The sequence below is a fragment of the Hyla sarda genome, chromosome 1, assembly GCF_029499605.1.
Source record: "Hyla sarda isolate aHylSar1 chromosome 1, aHylSar1.hap1, whole genome shotgun sequence".
Classification (NCBI taxonomy): Eukaryota; Metazoa; Chordata; class Amphibia; order Anura; family Hylidae; genus Hyla; species Hyla sarda.
In genome coordinates, this window is record NC_079189.1 from 495,860,341 (window position 1) to 495,880,708 (window position 20,368).

Sequence of the window (20,368 nt, forward strand, 5' to 3'; positions counted from 1 at the left end):
GCTGCAGAATATGTGGGCGCTATATACACACCATACATATATATCTAGTTATGTTGGTGTTATTACAAAATACGGCAGCCCTATGTCCTCCCCTCATTATCACTGTGCTCCCCCCATTCCCGCAGATAATTGGAGCAATCCAACCAGGAGACCCCTGGGAGACAACCGTTATGTCCCACGGGCGCCCTCCAGAGGGCGTGTCCTAAAACCCCGCCCATGCCACGAGGCCTCGGGCACGCCCCTTCATTTTATCATCCAATAGCAACAGTTCTTTTCAGTTTGCCACGCCCGTTATGTAGATGAGCGAGGGCTCCGGGGAGAGTTGTGCACTGGTCAGTCAGAGAGTGCGGGGCGCAGACACCGGAGTGATCAGGCGGGTGTTCGGCTATTGTTGGCTCATAGAACAATCGGTGCACAGAACGCGGGGCTCCGGGAGGACGGGGGCCAGCCCCATTGTGTGTCCGGTGCTCAGCGCGTGCAGACCGATCGGAGCATGGAGGTCCAGCCGGGAGCGGGGGATAGTCAAGTAAGTGACCGATCGGATGGGGAGCATGTGCGGGGGATGACCCGGCGGCCGCCCTGCAGGAGGGATGGGGCATTATCTATCTGATCTATCGCAGTGTCTGGTATTGGCCTTGTGTATGTGGGAAGGAAGTAGGTTGTGAGCTTCATCTGCCCAGGATCCCCGTGCTGTATACAGTGACCCCTCTATATCCATATATATCTATATACATGTGTGTGCGCTGGTGACCATGAAACTATTGTGCCACCATGGATTCTCATCAGAACTGTACATCCCAACCAGTCTGCAAACAGCTGGAGGCACCCTGGTTGGGAAACACTGCAGTATAGACATAACATGGCGCAAGTGGGGTCCATGCCCCTAACATTGTTGGTGCAGTCTGGTGCCCATAACATTGGGGTAGGTGCCCAAGACACTGGTGGCACAAGTAAGGTTGGTGCCCATGGCATTGGTATCACAGGGAGGCTGGCGCCCATGGCATTGGTATCACAGGGAGGTTGGTGCCCATGGCATTGGTATCACAGGGAGGCTGGTGCCCATGGCATTGGTATCACAGTAAGGTTGGTGCCCATGGCATTGGTATCACAGGGAGGTTGGTGCCCATGGCATTGGTATCACAGGGAGGTTGGTGCCCATGGCATTGGTACCACAGGGAGGTTGGTGCCCATGGCATTGGTACCACAGGGAGGTTGGTGCCCATGGCATTGGTACCACAGGGAGGTTGGTGCCCATGGCATTGGTACCACAGGGAGGTTGGTGCCCATGGCATTGGTACCACAGGGAGGTTGGTGCCCATGGCATTGGTACCACAGGGAGGTTGGTGCCCATGGCATTGGTACCACAGGGAGGTTGGTGCCCATGGCATTGGTACCACAGGGAGGTTGGTGCCCATGGCATTGGTACCACAGGGAGGTTGGTGCCCATGGCATTGGTACCGCAGGGAGGTTGGTGCCCATGGCATTGGTACCGCAGGGAGGTTGGTGCCCATGGCATTGGTACCGCAGGGAGGTTGGTGCCCATGACAACAGTGGTGCAATTTTCGCAGGCTATTGTCCACAATTTTTGAGGGGCGGTGGTCAAAAAGTTTCTGTAATGCAGCTTATTTCTCCAAGTCATTACACCTTTATGTTGATGATGTGGCGAAGGAGTCTAACGGATCTGGTAGGGGGTCACTTACTTGGAATGGGGCACACACTAGTGTGCATGTATACAAGCGGTCTCCAAATGTGGACCCCCAGATGTTGCAAAACTTCAGCTCTTGGCATGCATGGACAGTTGGGGTATGTTTTGCAACATCTGGAGGTCTACCATTTGGAGACCACTTGTGTATATGTGCCCCAGTCCAAGTAAGACCACTGGTATATATGATGCATTCTGTGTGTGGCCCCTGTGCTCTGCAGCCTGTATAGTAATGCACTTTTCAGCAGTCAGCCCCTCCCATACACAGTACTAGTGATGGTCACTTTGCACCATCATCATTCAAGGCTGCAGATAAAACTAGGGGCGTCTCCTGGTCCTGGCAGCATCTCCCTATAATCTTGTGCGGTGACAGGTTCTCAGCATCTACTGCATCATTGCTGGCTGAACCCTGGTTATACAGTGGAGCTGAGTCTATAGAGCAGTGTTTCCCAACCATGGTGCCTCCAGCTGTTTCAAAACTACAACTCCCAGCATGCCCGGACAGCCAACGGCTGGGAGTTGTAGTTTTGAAACAGCTGGAGGCGCCCTGGTTGGGAAACACTGCTATAGAGAACTTGCTGCCCTGTCTACTACCTTCAGTTTTATACAGCATTGCTAGGTTGCAAAGATGTATGGACGCATACAGCATGTGGTGCAGGGTCCATACAGTGCTGGACGTTGCAATATGGGCTCCATGTCTGCTGCTTGTTGAGGTCTGTGCGTGTGGCAGTGCCAAGGGCATGAAACTAAAGGGTATGTTCACACAGGGCAGGTACTGAAATTTTCTTTACTGCATCTAAATGGAGCTGATTCTCTGGCACGTGCATGATATGGGAAAACCCCACAAATTTGCCTTGTGTGAACATAACCTATGAGGTACGTTCTCAAGTAGCTCCGCCTTAACTGCACTGGAGGGACCGCATGAAGTCGCAATATGATTTTGCAGCATGGATTGACCTCATTGTAGTCAGTAGGAGAAGAGTTCTATTTTACTGCAGTAAAAAAAAAAAAAAAAAATATATATATAATAATTTTTTTTTATATAGGACACATATGATACAAGTCCAAGGCTACATGATTGACTTTTACTATTGAGGTGGCAGGTGCCCTGCAAAAGATTGCATATAACTGTGTATAGCATTGGACTGCAGTTGTAACTCAGTAGTTAAAATCTATTAAAATCAGTCTTGTGGTGCTTCAGAAAGATGTATTTTGCTAATAGTCATTTAGCCTTCATTTAGTTGTTTACTCCTCCTTATATTCCTGCTCCTTTCCTCCCTTTGTTGGCAGCTCATTGTCTAGGTTACAGACCACCACTCTACCAGGTGGTTGGGCTGGTGTATATACATACACTGATATATCTATATGATGTATATGTATATAGACATATTAGTGAGTGTATATACCAGCCCAACTACCTCTACTAGAGTGAAGCAGTGGTCTGCAACCTAGACCAAGAGCCATGAATAAGGAGAGGAAAGGAGCAGGAATATCAGGAGGAGGCAGATCGGATTAACAACTGTATTTGCAAAAATATTTTGGTCGATGTTCCCTTGAAGTTTAACCACGTTAGTTATAGTAATATTTTTTTATTTTATTTTTATTTTAAATGTAGGCTGATTTCCCCCCCCCCTTCCTTCACTCAATACATGTGTTCTCAATGATGCACTGCAACCAGAAAAATGGGATCCCTGTCAGACATCTCTGGTTTGAATAAACGATCAGGCATGTTAAATCCAGTGTGCCTGTTTGATCCCATAAAAAAAAAACAAAAAAAAAAACATGTACATCTAAATTTTATGCGTCTATCACTTAGTTGGTAGTTGAATGATTACCTTGGGCTATGTTCACACGTGGCAGATTTTTCCAGTTTGTGACAGAAAACCTGCTCCATACACAGTGAAACCCAAAAAAAAGACCACCCAAAATTTCAACAGGGGCTGGTCTTCCTTCTCAGAGTGTTATAAACGTGGAACTGAAAATGTGGTCTTCTCAAAGATTGACTTGTTTCTGTGACTGTTAAGCTCGCCTAATTCATTTAGTTATGGTTGGAAACCTCGGCCATTTTGCTGTGGGCTTGCAAAGGGTGAAATCTATAATAATATTCCGCTGCTCATCCACAACAGACTTATAAACCTGTTCCATGTCCTAAAATTCATGCCCACCATGTGCAGGATTGTGAACTGTTTAAAAAAAAATAAAGGGAACACTAAGATAACACATCCTAGATCTGAATGAATCAACTAATCGTATGAAAACCACACTACAGGCTGATCCAACTTTGATGTAATGTCTTAAAACAAGTCAAAATGAGGTTCAGTAGTGTGTGTGGCCTCCACGTGCCTGTATGATCTCCCTACAATGTCTGGGCATGCTCCTGATGAGGTGGCGGATGGTCTCCTGAGGGATGTCCTCCCAGACCTGGACTAAAGTATCCACCAACTCCTGGACAGTCTGTGGTGCAATGTGGCGTTGGTGGATGGAGCGAGACATGATGTCCCAGATGTGCTCAATTGGATTCAGGTCTGGGAGGATGTTGCAGGCAGAAGAATGTTCTCCACGGCGTCTCCAGACTCTGTCAGGTCTCTCACATGTGCTCAGTGTGAACCTGCTTTCATTTGTGAAGAGCACAGGGCGCCAGTGGGGAATTTGCCAATCTTTGTATTCTCTGGGAAATGTCAAACATCCTGCACGGTGTTGGGCTGTAAGCACAACCCCCACCTGTGGACGTCGGGCCCTCATACCGCATGGAGTTTGTTTCTGACTGTTGTGATACAAATGTGCACGTGTCCACTGAAGCTAATGCCCCACAGGGGGTAACAGGGTCATTAGTATCTCACAAGAATTTTAGGGGAAACCCCCTAAGGGGAACCCTTAAACTAAGTACCTACTATTAAAATATAACTTTCATTTATCCTATTAAAATATTGAAGATATGCAACTTAAAGGTGGAAGTGTGATTCTTATGGTGTAATCTACACCACCTATATATTTAAAAACACAGTCTCAAACCAGCTCCCTTGGTTATTGTTAGATAGATTATATACTGCAATCAGTATTGAAATAATTTAGCAGCGATCACTATTTGTTTGATATAGTGATCCGCTTGTAGGGAGTTAGTTGAGGCTGCTAATTAAAAGACGCAAACATTAGCCAGCGCCTCCAACGTTTCGCTGGCACCCCAGCTTCGTCACCAGCCCTCCCTGACAAAGCTGGGGTGCCAGCGAAACGTTGGAGGCGCTGGCTAATGTTTGCGTCTTTTAATTAGCAGCCTCAACTAACTCCCTACAAGCGGAACACTATATCAAACAAATAGTGATCGCTGCTAAATTATTTCAATACTGATTGCAGCATATAGTATATCTAACAATAACCAAGGGAGCTGGTTTGAGACTGTTTTTAAATATATTGGTGGTGTAGATTACACCATAAGAATCACACTTACACCTTTAAGTTGCATATCTTCAATATTTTAATAGGATAAATAAAAGTTATATTTTAATACGAGGTACTTAGTTTAAGGGTACCCCTAAAACTGTTGTGAGACATGCACATTTGTGGCCTGCTGGAGGTCATTTTGCAGAGCTCTGACAGTGCTCATCCTGCTCCTCCTTGCACAAAGGCAGAGGTAGTGGTCCTGCTGCTGGCTTGTTGCCCTCCTACAACCTCCTCCATGTCTCCTGATGTACTGGCCTGTCTCTTGGTAGCACCTTTAATGCTCTGGACACTACACTGACATACACAGCAAACCTTCTTGCCACAGCTCGCATTGATGTGCCATCCTGGATGAGCTGCACTACCTGAGCCACTTGTGTAGGTTGTAGACTCCGTCTCATGCTACCACTAGAGTGAAAGCACTGCCGGTAGTCAAAAGTGACCAAAACATCAGCCAGCAAGCATAGGAACTGAAAAGTGTTCAGTGGTCACCACCTGTAGAACCACTCCTTTATTGGGGGGTGTCTTTCTAATTGCCTATAATTTCCACCTGTTGTCTGTTCCATTTGCACAACAGCATGTGAAATTGAATGTCAATCAGTGTTGCTTCCTGAGTGGACAGTGTGATTTCACAGAAGTGTCATTGACTTGGAGTTACATTGTTTTGTTTTAGTGTTCCCTTTATCTGTTTTTGAGCAGTGTGTAAACCATGCTCCGGGTATGTTCACATTCAGCTTTTTACGAAACCTATATGCTCCGTGAATTGACCTACAGGGCAGATTTTGTAGTGGCTCTGTGGCAAGCTCAAAAGAGAACACTATACCGGTGTTTCCCAACCAGGGAGCCTCCAGGTGTTGCAAAACTACAACTCCCAGCATGCCTGGACAGCCTTTGGCTGTCCAGGCATGCTGGGAGTTGTAGTTTTGCAACATCTGGAGGCCCTCTGGTTGGGAAACACTGTCCTATACTGTACTCTCCTTCCCTGGCACTCTGAGATGATCTGAGATCCTCCCTGGTCATGTTACAAAATAATCTTCCAGGCAGTAAAATCTGCTACGAAAACCACAACACACTCACTTTGGGGATTTTCTGTGAAATGGTGACATTCGAATACACATATTTTATCTGCGCCGGATCTGCTACAGTGAGGACTGCTGTCTATGAGCTAAGGAACTGCTGCAGGTGACAAACCCTTTTATATAGTCTTGGTAGGTCTATCCCTTTTTTCACATTTTTTATTTTTTTTTTTTCCTCTTTACAAACTGGAGACGTTTAAGTCGTAGTAGATCACACTATATCAATTTATCAATTTCAAGCTTTACTTAATCCAGAATTGCAACATCCAATATTGTCATGTTACAATTGGATATCATTGGACTTGCCAATGATCAGTCTTGAACAATCTGTATATATCCTGTATATAAGATTTTTATTTTTGTATAAACTTCTGTAAGGGTTTGTTCACACCACGATTTTACTGTACTGTTTCATTAAAAAAACGTATGAAACCGTGCCCATAGACTTCCCATTCAAAACCGTATGCACCATAATGTATACGGTTGTCTCCGCTTTTCAAACCATATGGTTTTTTACATTTTTAAATTTTTTTCCCCAGGACAGAAAACCGTGGCCTACCACTGTTTTTTGGTCTGGGTGAAAAATTGTATTAAACCGTATGTTGTTTTTATTTTAACATGGGAGTCAATGGGAACCTTTACAGAACCGTATGTGCGTACGGTTCCATCCTGTTTTCACCATACTGTTTTTGGCTTTGCTCCATTTTTTTTTCTTCTTGAATTTCAAGCAAGTAAAAATGTATTCATAATGGAGTGAAAAGTTAAAAACATATACAGGGATGTGGAATTCCTATCGCCCGACGCCCGGGACAAGCAGTTTTGGGCGCCGGGCAGGTGAATTTGTCCGGCCCTTAGCCCGACTTCCGGCAAGCAGGGCCGGACCTGACAAGTCGCCCGGACCTCTGCAATCTGTATGGAGCGGGCTGCCGACGCCTGCCCGTTCCATACTCTGCAGCCTGTGTCCTCCGAAGCAGAGCAGGGGAGATGAGAAGCTGTATATTTGTCTTCTCTCCCCTGTTCTGCAGACGTGCGGGGGGAGATGAGGGGGCGTGGCTTCTTGCTCCCCGTCTAGACCTGCATCCTCTGCCTTCACTCCCCCCAGCTGTAGCTTCGGAGAGCTGAGGGGAGGAGGCACGTCTGCACGGGGAGATGCATGCAGCGCTCTGCAGTATGTATGGAGCCCCCGGCGGTTTTCAGTAGCCGGGGGCCGCCGCTAATAGCCAGCATGCGGCGATTGCCGCGGCTGGCTATTAACCCTTTAGATCGCCCGGTCAAAGTTGACAGCATGTCTAAAGGGAGATGTGAATGCTCCGTGGTGGGTTTGTGGGGTGGATGGGTGGATCGCCCCCCCCCGCGGGGGGAGATCCACTATAGAGGTAGCCGGAGGGCTTACCTCTGTTCCCTGCTGTCCCGCTCTGTCATTGATAGAGCCTGGCTGGACCAGGCTCCATCAATGGATCACAGAGCACACAGATGAATAGAGTTCAATAGAATCTATTCATCTGTCTGAGGAATCTATTGATTCCTCATATAAGTGTAATAAAGTGTTTAAAAAAATAAAAAAAGTTTTAATAAAAGTTTGAAAGACACACATTAACCCAGTGGTCTCCAAACTGTGGCCCTCCAGATGTTACAAAACTACAATTTCCAGCCCGCCAGGACAGCTGTCCGTGCATGCTGGGAGTTGTAGTTTTGCAACATCTGGAGGGCCACAGTTTGAAGACCGCTGCATTAATCCCTTCCATGTTAAAAGTTCAAATCACCCCCTTTTCCTATATAAAAACATGTAAACATATTTGGTATCGCTTCGTGCGTAATTGTACAACCTATTAAAATATAACATTATGTATCCCGTACGGTAAATGTAAAAAAATACCAAACCACAGATTTGCAATTTTTATAATATCCCAGGAAAAAAAAAGTTAAAAAGCGATTAAAAAGTCAGATCAATACCAAAATGGTACCGATACAAAAAACTGATTATGGCGCAAAAAATGAGCCCTCATACAGCCTGGTATGTGGGGGAAAAAAAAATTAAAGCTACAGGGGTTAAAAAATGGCAATTAAAAAAATTTGAAAAAGTCCAGAATTAGTAAAACATGACGTAAACGATACAAATCTGGTATTGCTGTAATCAGGCGGCCTAAAGTATAAAACTAGCATGTTACCTCAACCACAAGGTAAATAAAGTAAAAAAGAAAACCACCAAATCTGCAAAATTATCTTTTACTATTTCAATTTCACTTCCCTAAAAAAAAAAAAAAAAAAAAAATGTGTGTGTGTGTCAGCTCATTACATCACCTTTTCAGGCAATGTTCCCTGGTATCAGCTTAGCTCCAGTTACAGAATATAAAGCTAATCGGGATTAATGCCAAGCCAGAACTCTCTCTCCAGAAGGAAAGAGTACCCATCTGCAGACAGCTGTTTCGGGGTACTTGCCCCTCGTCAGTACAGAGCAGGGTAATCTGGCTTGGCTGAGATGAGGGGCCTTAGACCAACTAAACGAGATGAGTATTTAACTCAGGGAGAGTTCACCACTCCTGGTGTGACGGAGAATGCCCGCGGAGTGCTAAGTGGCCCTTGAAAGCTCCGTCACACCAGGAGTGGTGAACTCTCCCCGAGTTAAATACTCATCCCCTTTAGATATAGATATATAATAATTTTTTTTTGGTTCAGAGAATGTTATTGAAAAATTAAAAGGTATCCTTATAGTTGGTAGTTCTGGCTATTATAGGGCGAGGAGGAAAAAATGAGAGCGTAAAAGCGAAAATTGGCCTGGACAAGTGGATCGTCATGAGGGACAAGTAGATTTTGCTCCATTTTAGTCCGGTGGACAAGTAGTTTTTTATAAAACTTCCACACCCCTGGTATACGTTTTTTTCTTTAAAAAAAACGGATGCAACCGGACATTTTTTTTAACCATATAACGTTTTCAACCGTATACAGATAAAAATGTGTACACACGTTTTGATAGTTTAGTCAGGTTTTGTATTGCAAAAACCTGGTGTGAACCCAGCCTAAGAGCAATTCAAAGTTGTGTAAGGACATGGGGAATGTACGAATTCTGCACTTTGTACACTTTATTCTCTTCCACTTTATAAGATATGATGGTCAGAATGCGGCTCCTCCAGACGTCTAATGCAATAAGCTGCAGACTCCTGCTGGGGTGAGGGCAGCGCTTCCTCCACAACGTGTGCACTATAGTCCTTTCCCACAGAAGTCTGGAACGAGCAGACAAAACTCCCTTCCAAATGATTAACTGCAGGCCGGAGCTTTCTCCTAATTCGCTCAGCCGCATTGTAATTCACTGAGAGCCGGGCATCTGTGTAATTCAAGGAGACAGATCCTCTTCCCTCTGCCACCAAATATAATTTACTCAGACTGTTCCGGTAGCATTTGGTGCAGTTTTAGACTAAATAACAAAATGTAGAAAGTAGCGGACATCACTTCCTTAAAGGGTTACTCTACTCCCCAGCGTCCATAACACTGCGTTCCGAATGCTGTGTGCAGGCTTCCCTGTTCACGCCCGCCCCCTCGTGACGTCATGTCCTGCCCGCTCAATGAAAGTCTATGGGAAGTGGGCACGACGGCCGTCACGCCCCCTCCCATAGACTTTCATTGAAGGGGCAGGGCATGACGTCACGAGGGGGCGGGCGTGAACACTGAAGCCCGCACACAGCGTTTGGAACTCAATGTTGGGGGAGATTTATCATAACCTGTATAGAGGAAGAGTAAGGCAGTTGCCCATAGCAACCTATCAGATTGCGTCTTTCATTTTCAGAGTTGGCAATGTGGTTGCTATGGGCAACTACTTCTTCTCTCTTCCTCCTCACAGGATTTCATAAATCTTTCCAGTCTATTGAATGCTGAAAAGTTGCCACATACACTTAATATTTTGTTTTTTGCTTTGATCTCCTTACCTGTTTACTATGTGTATTTATGTTGGTTATGTTACCTTACATTAGATGTTAGCGGTTGGCCCATAGCTCATTTTGGCGCCCCAGTAACCGTAATCATTTCTGATAGAAAAGATTTCTAGTACAAAACCCATCCTCCATTATACTTATTTCACCTGAAGTACAGGGGCTGTCTGGCCGCTTCCATAGACTTTAGCCTCACAGTGGATCCATTTACATATGGCATCGGTCTATGGCAGCAAACTTTATGCCCAGAACTGCAGTGGTACATCAGCATTATACTCTGTGCACCCTTCATTCCAATAACTTCTAAGATGTGCGCTCCAGTAATATTAGATGTATGTTTGTTCGAGGATTTGGATGATTTTGCCCCCATATGCTCTTGAGTACCTCTTGTTAAAAAAGAGGTACTCCGGGGCTCCAGCATTCTGAAGATTTTTGATCGTGACGCCGTGCCCCCTTGTGTCATCACTCCACGCCCCCTCCATTCATGTCTATGGGAGGGGCATGGCATGATCGTGACGCCACACCCCTTTGTGACATCACTCCATGCCCCCTCCATCCATGTCTATGGGAGGGGCGTGTCTTTCGACACGCCCCTCCCATAGACATGAATGAAGGGGGTGTGGCATGACGTCAGGAGGGGGTGTGGCCGTGACGTAATGACCAATGTCACAGCAACCCGGCATTTGTTTAGAACGCTGGGTGCTGCAGGAGATCTAGGCGGGGGGCCCCAGTAGACATCCCCTATCTTTTGGATAAGGGATTAGATGTCTTAGGGCTGAAGTACCCCATTAAGTGACGCTGGCTTTACTCTGTATGTGTAGGGGGAAAAAAAACAGGTGCACACGTAAGACTTGCAATTTCCGCCACCTATGACACTGTGGCAGCTTGGTTTCCAACATTATGAGACATTCTTTATCATCTACACTTGTGTGGAAAATGTCATCCGTTGTATTTTATCTATCTTATCATGTATTGGATGTTTCTCACGTAAAGTAAATCGAAATCCTGTCATGGTATGGGCATTCATTGTCAACCGGCAGGAGGAAAAGGACAGTGGGTTAACCAATAACAACCGCATCCTTGGTATATCTTTCACTGACTACAGGAGATACAGAGGGGGAGATAAGACAACTTGAACTTAGATGAGACAGCGTAAAATTGCTCTGGATTTATAGTGACTCAAGATGGTACACAGGATTTTTATGCCTCTATGACCTATATTTATTATAAAAATTCCTCTTTTTATTTGCTCAGTGTTAGAAATCCTCTCAAGGTAAGGGGGGGTATGTGCCTCCCTTGTGGTGGTTGGTGTCTGCTCATGCAGCCTTGTCCATGAGTCATGTCTTGTCTTGTCATGACTCATGGACAAGCCTGATGCTGCTGCAGGACTGATTAGTGTCCCAGTAGTTATGGGGACCCCTAGTGGTGGGATTTTCAGGAGCAGTTTTCTTTAATATTCACAAAATTTGAAAAATCTTATTACAAAAGGTCTTTAAATTTTCATTAGTAACAACATATAAAAAGTTTGGATCTGACAGTGCCCATTGAATGCAACTTAGGGTGCATTCACACCACGTTTTTCCAATACAGTTTCAAAACTTGTGTACAAATTTTAACCTGTATACGGTTAAAAACCGTATACGGCTTAAAAAATTATGTCCGGTTGCATCTGTTTTTTTTTTTTTTTTTTTTTTTTTCAATTAAAATTTTATTCAGTTTCAAGTATAAACAAGTAAACAAACAAAGTACAATCACCGTACAATTATACAGGTGCTGAACAAGTCCATGTTCAGGCGTTACATAACACCAAAACTCCCAATCAGGGAACAATAAGGCCTCTCAGTAAACCTCAAGCTGAGAAAGAAGTATGCCATACTGGAAATTCAAATTACATTAACCAATATGTGTCCAGCCAGACACTTATGCAACATGGGTAAGGAAACTGATAACAAATACCAGGGAACAAGATGTGCACAAGAAGGGCGCAAGGGTCGGTTGCATCCGTTTTTAAGAAAAAACGTATATACGTTTTTAAGTTTCCACTCCATTATGAATAAAGTTTCACTTGTTTGATTGAAATTCCAAGAAAAAAAAACTGTGCGAAGTCAGAAACCCGATGGAAGCATATGCACATATACGTTTCCCATTGACTCCCATGTAAAAAAAAAAAAACAAAAAACAAAAAAAAAAACCTAGGACAGTTTAAATGCGTTTTTTTCACCCGGACCAAAAACCATGGTAGGCTACGGTTTTTGGTACGGGGGAAAAAAACCGGACAAAACCATACAGGATGCAATACAGACACAACCTGATGCATCTTTTGGCATACGGTTTTCAACGGAGAGTCAATGCATACGGTTTTCAATACGGTGATTGTTTCAAATCAGTTTTACCTTCCTTAGAACATTACTATGTAGAGGTTTTTTATTTTTATTTATTTATATATGTTACATTTTGTTTTTCCATTCTCTAGGTGGCTATTAAAAATATTGAGCGTGAGCTTATATGCCCAGCCTGTAAGGAATTGTACACGCACCCCCTGATCCTACCATGTCAACACAGCATCTGTCACAAGTGTGTGAAGGAGCTGCTCTTCATGTGTTTGGAGGACTCCACCGATGTGAGTTCAGAAGCGTCAACACCTGGGAGCCCCCGTGTTCGCATCCAGTCACCTAGCATCGAAAGAATCGACAGACTTCTCAGATCAGGTTTGTTCGTGAACTGGTTTGGATACTCTGACTGTCCTGTAACTACTCGCATGTCTCACTGTCTGAATGTTAATATTTTGCAGCATCACAGCGGAGCTCTTTTGTACTAAGAAGTCGAGGTGATTCATTCTATGGCTTAAATAGGCTCTGTGCTTCTTTTTGTATTGGCTTTACTCCTATTTTTCTGCTGTTTGTGTAGTAGGTTTCATTCTGTTGGAGAAGTAGACCATAATGGAGCAACATGATTTTGTTTAAAACTATAAAATATAAAGGACAATGTTTGGCCATGACTTACATGTTGTGTGATCTAGCACTGAGATTTCTTTGAATATAAATGTGTGTAGATCTGTAGAATTAATAGGTTGTAAGAACTTAAAAAAGGTCTTGACTAAATTATCAAAGTGACCACATTTCTTTAAGTTGTATAGGGTATTTTATAAATTTTATTTAAATGCATTCTCAGTTTCCTGCCTTCCCTCCTACAGGTTTAAACAATTAGTTCTTCATTAGCGGAGAGTATACCGGATTTTCTCTTTTCATTATGTTATAGTATAGATATTGGGATGTCATAGCACCTTTAAAATACTTCAGATAACTCCTTATTATAGGATGTCAGTGCAACTGTTGGTGGTTACGTGTTCTTGGCGGAGGTAGCCTTACAAGGTGCAATGAATGGCCATCCATGTAAAAAGCGTTAGGCCTCTCCTCAACATCTTCTGGAGGACTCTATCAATTAAACTAACCCTGGGGGGGGGGTGACCCTGGGGGGGGGGGGCACCCCTCCCCTCCCCGGTGCCACTGTTGAGCTTTCAACTGTATTCTCTCTGAAACACTGCAGAATGTTATGGTAATGTTCTAGCTACTGTGTGACTTTTTGTAGCATTACTAGTTTATTATAAAGTGTCCCTGTCTGAGACTTGTCAAAAGTTTTGATTGGTCAGTTTGTGATAGGACCCCCATTGATAAGGAGAACGATTAGGGACACGGGCACAGTAGCACACTTACTCCCCCGCTAACAGTGATCTTAGTTGCCTCTCACCTTTTGAGCAGCCAATAATGAAAATCAATTAACGCTAAGGAAAAATGTGTAGCAACTTATTCCCCCTGCAATCTCCTCCCCGGCTCTCCCTATGGACAAAACGGTGGTCGACACACTCTGGTATCTCTGGCTCTCACATAGAAATATATGGACTAGACGTGTCTGCCACAGCTTTGTGCATGGGGATAGCCGGAAGTCAGGCAGGAGATTGTGAGGGTCCCTGCAGTCAGAGCCCCCTCCCCCCCCCAATGGATGGGGAAAAGAACCCACAAGATATGATTTAATAAAATTGTAAAAAACTGCTTAATCTAAATATAAGAATACAAATCTCATATACATGGTTAGAACTGCACAGGCTACAGGCTGCTGTACACCATATATGATCATACAAAACAATCCTGTGTCTGATGTCATTGCATGAACACCACATTACTTACCGGATTGTCTATTTTATTTATATTGTGTGTCATAATTCATGTTGTTCGGAATGGTTTACAACAGAATGAAAGATGTATTGCAGTGACTGGTGAATTCTTCCTTTTCATATATTGTCTTTTTGGTATATGCATGCAATTGATGTGTTTTTGAAGTTATACACACATTGTTCTATGTTTGTGTGTGTTGTCTTTATTTAATTTTTATTTTTTATTCTTGTTGTGATTTTTCACAAAGATCTTCTGCAATAGCTTCCAATCCATTTAGATGTTAAAGAAGCATGTTAAACATAAAACATCTTTTTCTTCATCATCATAAAGCTGTTCTGTGAACGATAATACCAAAAAGCCAATGAATGGAAAAAGATGGACTAGTATTTTGGTTCAGTGCCATAACACACCCCTGCCGTCCGTAAGGCTTCTCCGGCACGTAGCAGACTTGCAAATATGACTCCATTTCCTGTTGTAACCTTTTTAATATATGCCTGCAACAAGTAAATGGTAAATTGTACCTAAAACTAACATACAGTATTTAATAAAGGACTTTCTGGGACCTCTGGACAATCGCTGACCCGGCACCTCTCCTTTGCCCATCAGCTGTTTAGTGCCCCAAACTATATCATAAACTGGGCCTGAAAACCAGCACGCCACTATACAATGAATGGTGCAGTTCACTATAGTGCCGGGCACCTAACAACTGATTGGCAGGGGATGTCAGGTGTCACCCACTAACAGTCTCTTATTGATAGGTCAGAAACTTTGGCACTTGTTTAACTTTTGTTTTTGTAATATACAGCATTTTTATGCATTTGTGGCACTGTTAGGAAGAAATATACAATAGAATATCCAGTTACACATGCATACACAGGTCTTTGTTGAGGCTTGTTATGACCTCTTTAATAAGGACTCATTCACACACTTCTAATGACACATCCTGATGCTGGGTTTGGTTCTTAGATGACACTTCTATTGCACCTTTTTGAAGTTAAGTCGTCTACGTAACCTCCCGGCAAATTATCTGACCCCATAGTAAAGGCATGTGACCGCATAGCATTATGGGGGGAGATGTTTTGTCACTTTGCTGCAGTTGCCTTGGATATTCTTGTCCATCAAGCAAGAAGAATTCAAGGAATTCTTTACATTTGTTTGGCATTTGGCTTGGACCATTCACCCTGGGTGGCACATCAGATGTGTAGGACTGGCAAGTGTCAGGACAACTGTTCCCTAGCAGCAAGTATGACTTAAAGCGACTGGCTAACTCTTCCCCCCACGTTCTGTGGGGGAGATCTATCAAAACCTGTGCTGAGGAAAACTTGCTGAGTTGCCCATAGCAACCAATCAGATCGCTTCTTTCATTTTTCACAAGCCTCTTTAGAAATGAAATGATCTGATTGGTTGCTATGGACAACTGGTTAACTTTTCCTCAGCATCGGTTTTGATAAATTTCTCCCTAGGAGTTTGATTCATAACTTTCTTTTTTCAGATTCATGTTAAGGCTTTTTATTTTTTTTTATTTTTTTTTTGCAGGACTAGTTGTGTTTTTACCCTTAATTTTATAAAGCTAGAAAAAAATTATGGGGCAAAATAAAAACACGTAAGTGCGCAATTTTGTGCAGCAGGAATTTGAGTTTAGCATATGTTTAAACTGACAAACTCGGTTTATTTTAAGTCAGTACTATTCGCAATACCAAAGGCCGCGCATTTTGTACAGAGATTTTTTGCTTCTCAGCATATTTATAAAAATAACAGGTTAGCGTACGCTGGAGTAGAGTCTCTAACCTAAAATGACACAGCGCCGGGCAGTGATCATAGCCACTGACACATCAGTACTCACAGGGGAGAGCAGTCCCAATACCCCCGATCTAACTGTGCCACCCCCAGACACTGTGCCTTGATAACATCCACTCAGGGATGCGGACATGTATACAGTCAGGAACACACACTTTAAAAAAAAAAAATAATAATAATTTTTTACTTTATTAATTTTTTCTCTACATTTTACTTTATTTACACTGCTCAAAAAAAGGGAACACTTAAACACAATGTAACTCCAAGTCAATGACACTTCTGTGAAATCACACTGTCCACTCAGGAAGCAACACTGACAATCAATTTCACATGCTGATGTACAAATGGAACAGACAACAGGTGGAAATTATAGGAAATTAACAAGACACCCCCAATAAAGGAGTGGTTCTGCAGGTGGTGACCACAGACCACTTCTCAGTTCCTATGCTTCCTGGATGATGTTTTGGTCACTTTGAAATACTGGCGGTGCTTTTACCCTAGTGGTAGCTTGAGACGGAGTCTACAACCCACACAAGTGGCTCAGGTAGTGCATCTCATCCAGGATGGCACATCAATGTGAGCTGTGACGGGGTTCGCTGTGTCTGTCAGTGTAGTGTCGAGAGCATGGAGGCGCTACCAGGAGACAGGCCAGTACATCAGGAGACGTGAAGGAGGCCACAGAAGGACAAAAACTCAGCAGCAGGACCGCTACCTCTGCCTTTGTGCAAGGAGGAGCACTGCCAGAGCCCTGCAAAATGACCTCCAGCAGGCCACAAATGTGCAAGTGTCCACTCAAACAGTGATAAACAGACTCCATGAGGGCCCGACGTCCACAGGTGGGGGTTGTTCTAACAGCCTGACACAGGGACATTTGGCATTTGCCAGAGAACACCAAGATTGACAAATTCACCACTGGCACCCTGTGCGCTTCACAGATGAAAGCAGGTTCACACTGAGCACATGTGACAGTCTGGAGATTCCATGGAGAACATTCTGCTGCCTGCAACATCCTCCAGCATGACAGTTTGGTGGTCGGTCAGTAATGGTGTGGATGGCATTTCTTTGGGGGGGCCACACAGCCCGCCATGTGCTTGCCAGAGGTAGCCTGACTGCCATTAGGTACCGAGATGAGATCCTCAGACCCCTTGTGAGACCATATGCTGGTGCGGTTGGCCCTGAGTTCCTCCTAATGCAAGACAATGCTAGACCTCATGTGGCTGGAGTGTGTCAGCAGTTCCTGCAAGAGGAAGGCATTGATGCTATGGACTGGCCCGCCTGATCCCCAGACCTGAATCCGATTGAGCACATCTGGGACATCATGTCTCACTCCATCCACCACAGATTGTCCAGGAGTTGGTGGATACTTTAGTCCAGGTCTGGGAGGACATCCCTCAGGAGACCATCCGCCACCTCATCAGGATCATGCCCAGGCATTGTAGAGAGGCCATACGGGCACGTGGAGGACACACACACTACTGAACCTCATTTTGACTTGTTTTAAGGACATTACATCAAAGTTGGATCATTTGAGTGAGACTCCACATTTATCAACTCATGGAGGTCTGGATATGATTTCCATTGATAATTTTTGTGTGATTTTGTTGTCAGCACATTCAACTATGTAAAGACAAAAATGTTATCTATTTTCTTTATTGTGACAGCACAGGTCAGGTCAGCATATTGAAGACATTTTTCTAGGTCAGTCAGTGTTTCCCAACTTGGGTACCTCCTGCTGTTGCAAAACTACAACTCCCAGCATGCCCGGACAGCCAAAGCCTGTCCGGGCATGCTGGGAGTTGTAGTTTTGCAACAGCTGGAGGTACCCTGGTTGGGAAACACTGTTCTAGGTGTTCCCTCCTGTGCTAATTTACAGATTAGTAGTAGAGATGAGCGAACTTACAGTAAATTCGATTCGCTACGAACTTCTCAGCTCGGCGGTTGCCGTCTTTTCCTGCATAAATTAGTTCAGCTTTCCGGTGCTCCAGTGGGCTGGAAAAGGTGGATACAGTCCTAGGAAAGAGTCTCCTAGAACTGTATCCACCTTTTCCAGCCCACGGGAGCACCTGAAAGCTGAACTAATTTATGCCGGAAAAGTCTGCAACCGCCGAGCCGAGAAGTTCGTGACGAATCAAATTTACTGTAAGTTCGCTCATCTCTAATTAGTAGTAACAGCCTAATAAATTACATGTATTGTAAGGCATGGAGAGAAGACTCGGATCACATATTCTCTGTATGCATCCACACAGTCTCTGCTGAGGAAAGAAACTTTTGTAGTGACAAGTACCTGTGCTCTGTGTCTAACTAGGCAGTCCTCAGCTCTCCTACCTAGTCAACTGTCTGGGAAAGCTGGGTGACAACCTTACTGGATACAATTCTAGCAACCCAGCTTTTCTTGCGGATACAGGAGGCAAGTCTGACAAGTTATGTAGTGAGATTAGAGAATGAAATACCACCCTGGGACAAAATGGTTAACTACACCTTGGGGGCCACACATTCTTGGGCTCTGCCTTTGTTTAGTGATCACAGTGGGATGTTACAAAAATGTTGTTAGATTGCACATGTGCAGTACACAGCCTGTGCGGCAATAGCCTAAGTGAGACGGGAGCCATCTTGATTTTCACATGTCCTGTATGTGCCACATAGTATCTATGTAGCTGTTGTGAAGTGACACACTACACATGCTATAGTATCGGCAGTTACTTTTGCAAGTCATATCGATCAATAAAACAGTAAATACAAGGGTACGTTCACACGTACAGGATCTGCTGCATATTTTCTGCAGCTGATTTTGCTACCTTTTGACGTCAATGGGTAGCAAAATCAGCTGCAGAAAATATGCAGCAGATCATATATGCGTGACCCTACCCTTAAGCTAGAGGGCTTTAATTTTATTTTATAAATTTTTTTTGAAAAATAAATTAAAATCAACTGGTGACACATTCCCTTTTTAAAGGAGTTATACAGTATCAAAAAGCTTATCCCCTATCCGCAGGGGATGAATGTCAGATCGCAGGGGGTCCAACCGCGATCTCCCACCAGGTGACCACGTCACAAAACTGAGTTCTACCTAGACCTAAAGTTTAAGGCTATGTTCACATGATGGAATGTCCGCAAACTGCGGACGCTGGCATCAACATGCCGGCGCTAGGACCGCACCGGAACGCACTGTTTGATAGACTACTTTGCATTTCGTGCGGTGTCCACAAAAAGAATGAACAGGTTAATTCTTTCTGCTGACATGGAAAACTGAATTTCTGTGCCCAAAATACAAATGTAACTCTGTAAAATGTTTCTTTATCCATTGCCTCTGAAACTGCCATTCATCATGTTTCCTAACGCCCCCTCCATTCATGTCTACAGGAGGGGGCGTGGTGCAATGTCACAAAGGGGGGGTGTGACCGTGACATCACGCCCCGTCTCTGAGGCAGCGCCCAGCACAGAATGCCCCCAGTGGCGGGACCCCTGCGGTCATACATCTTATCCCCTATCCTTTGGATAGGAGATAAGATGTATAAACCCGGAGTACACCTTTTTAAGCTTAAAGGGGTATTCCAGGAAAAAACTTTTTTATATATATATATATATATATATTATGTATGTATGTATGTATGTATGTATATGTATATATGTATGTATATGTGTGTGTGTGTGTGTATATGTATATATGTATGTATATGTGTGTGTGTGTGTGTGTATATATGTGTGTGTGTGTATGTATATATGTGTGTGTGTGTATGTATATATATATATATATATATATATATATATATATATATATATATATATATATATATATATATATATATATATATATATATATACTGGCTTCACAATGTTAAACAGTAATTTGTAAATTACTTCTATAAAAAAAAAAAAAAATCTTAATCTTTCCAGTACTTATCAGCTGCTGAAGTTGAGTTGTTCTTTTCTGTCTAACTGCTCTCTGACACCTGTCTCAGGAACTGTCATGAGTAGGAGCGCATCCCCATAGCAAACCTCATATGCTCCGGACAGTTCCTGAGACAGACTGGTGTCAGCAGAGAGCACTGTTGTTGGACAGAAAATAACAACTTAACTTCAGCAGCTGATAACTATTGGAAGGATTAAGTTTTTTTTTTTTTTTTTTTTTTTTTTTTTTTAAATAGAAGTAATTGGCAAATCTGTTTAACTTTCAGAAGCCAGTTGATATATATAAAAAAAAGTTTTTTTTCCTGGAATATCCTTTTAAGTGATGGAATAGTAAAGGGCTTAATAATATGAATT

The 20,368-nt window shown here is 43.5% G+C and overlaps 1 protein-coding gene across 2 annotated transcripts in view; it reads left to right on the top strand.

Annotated features, from left to right (window-relative positions):
- The first annotated feature begins 274 nt into the window (after window positions 1-274).
- TRIM36 (tripartite motif containing 36) overlaps window positions 275-20,368 on the top strand; it is a 56,888-nt gene continuing 36,794 nt past the window's right edge. The window contains exons 1-3 of one of the 2 annotated variants that reach the window (XM_056537443.1): window positions 275-526; window positions 12,610-12,844; window positions 12,928-12,963. In XM_056537443.1, coding sequence (XP_056393418.1) covers window positions 494-526; window positions 12,610-12,844; window positions 12,928-12,963 — 304 coding nt within the window. In that variant the 5' untranslated portion in view covers window positions 275-493. The remainder of the gene's footprint in view (window positions 527-12,609; window positions 12,845-12,927; window positions 12,964-20,368) is intronic. The other variant, XM_056537444.1, reaches the window with a different exon arrangement.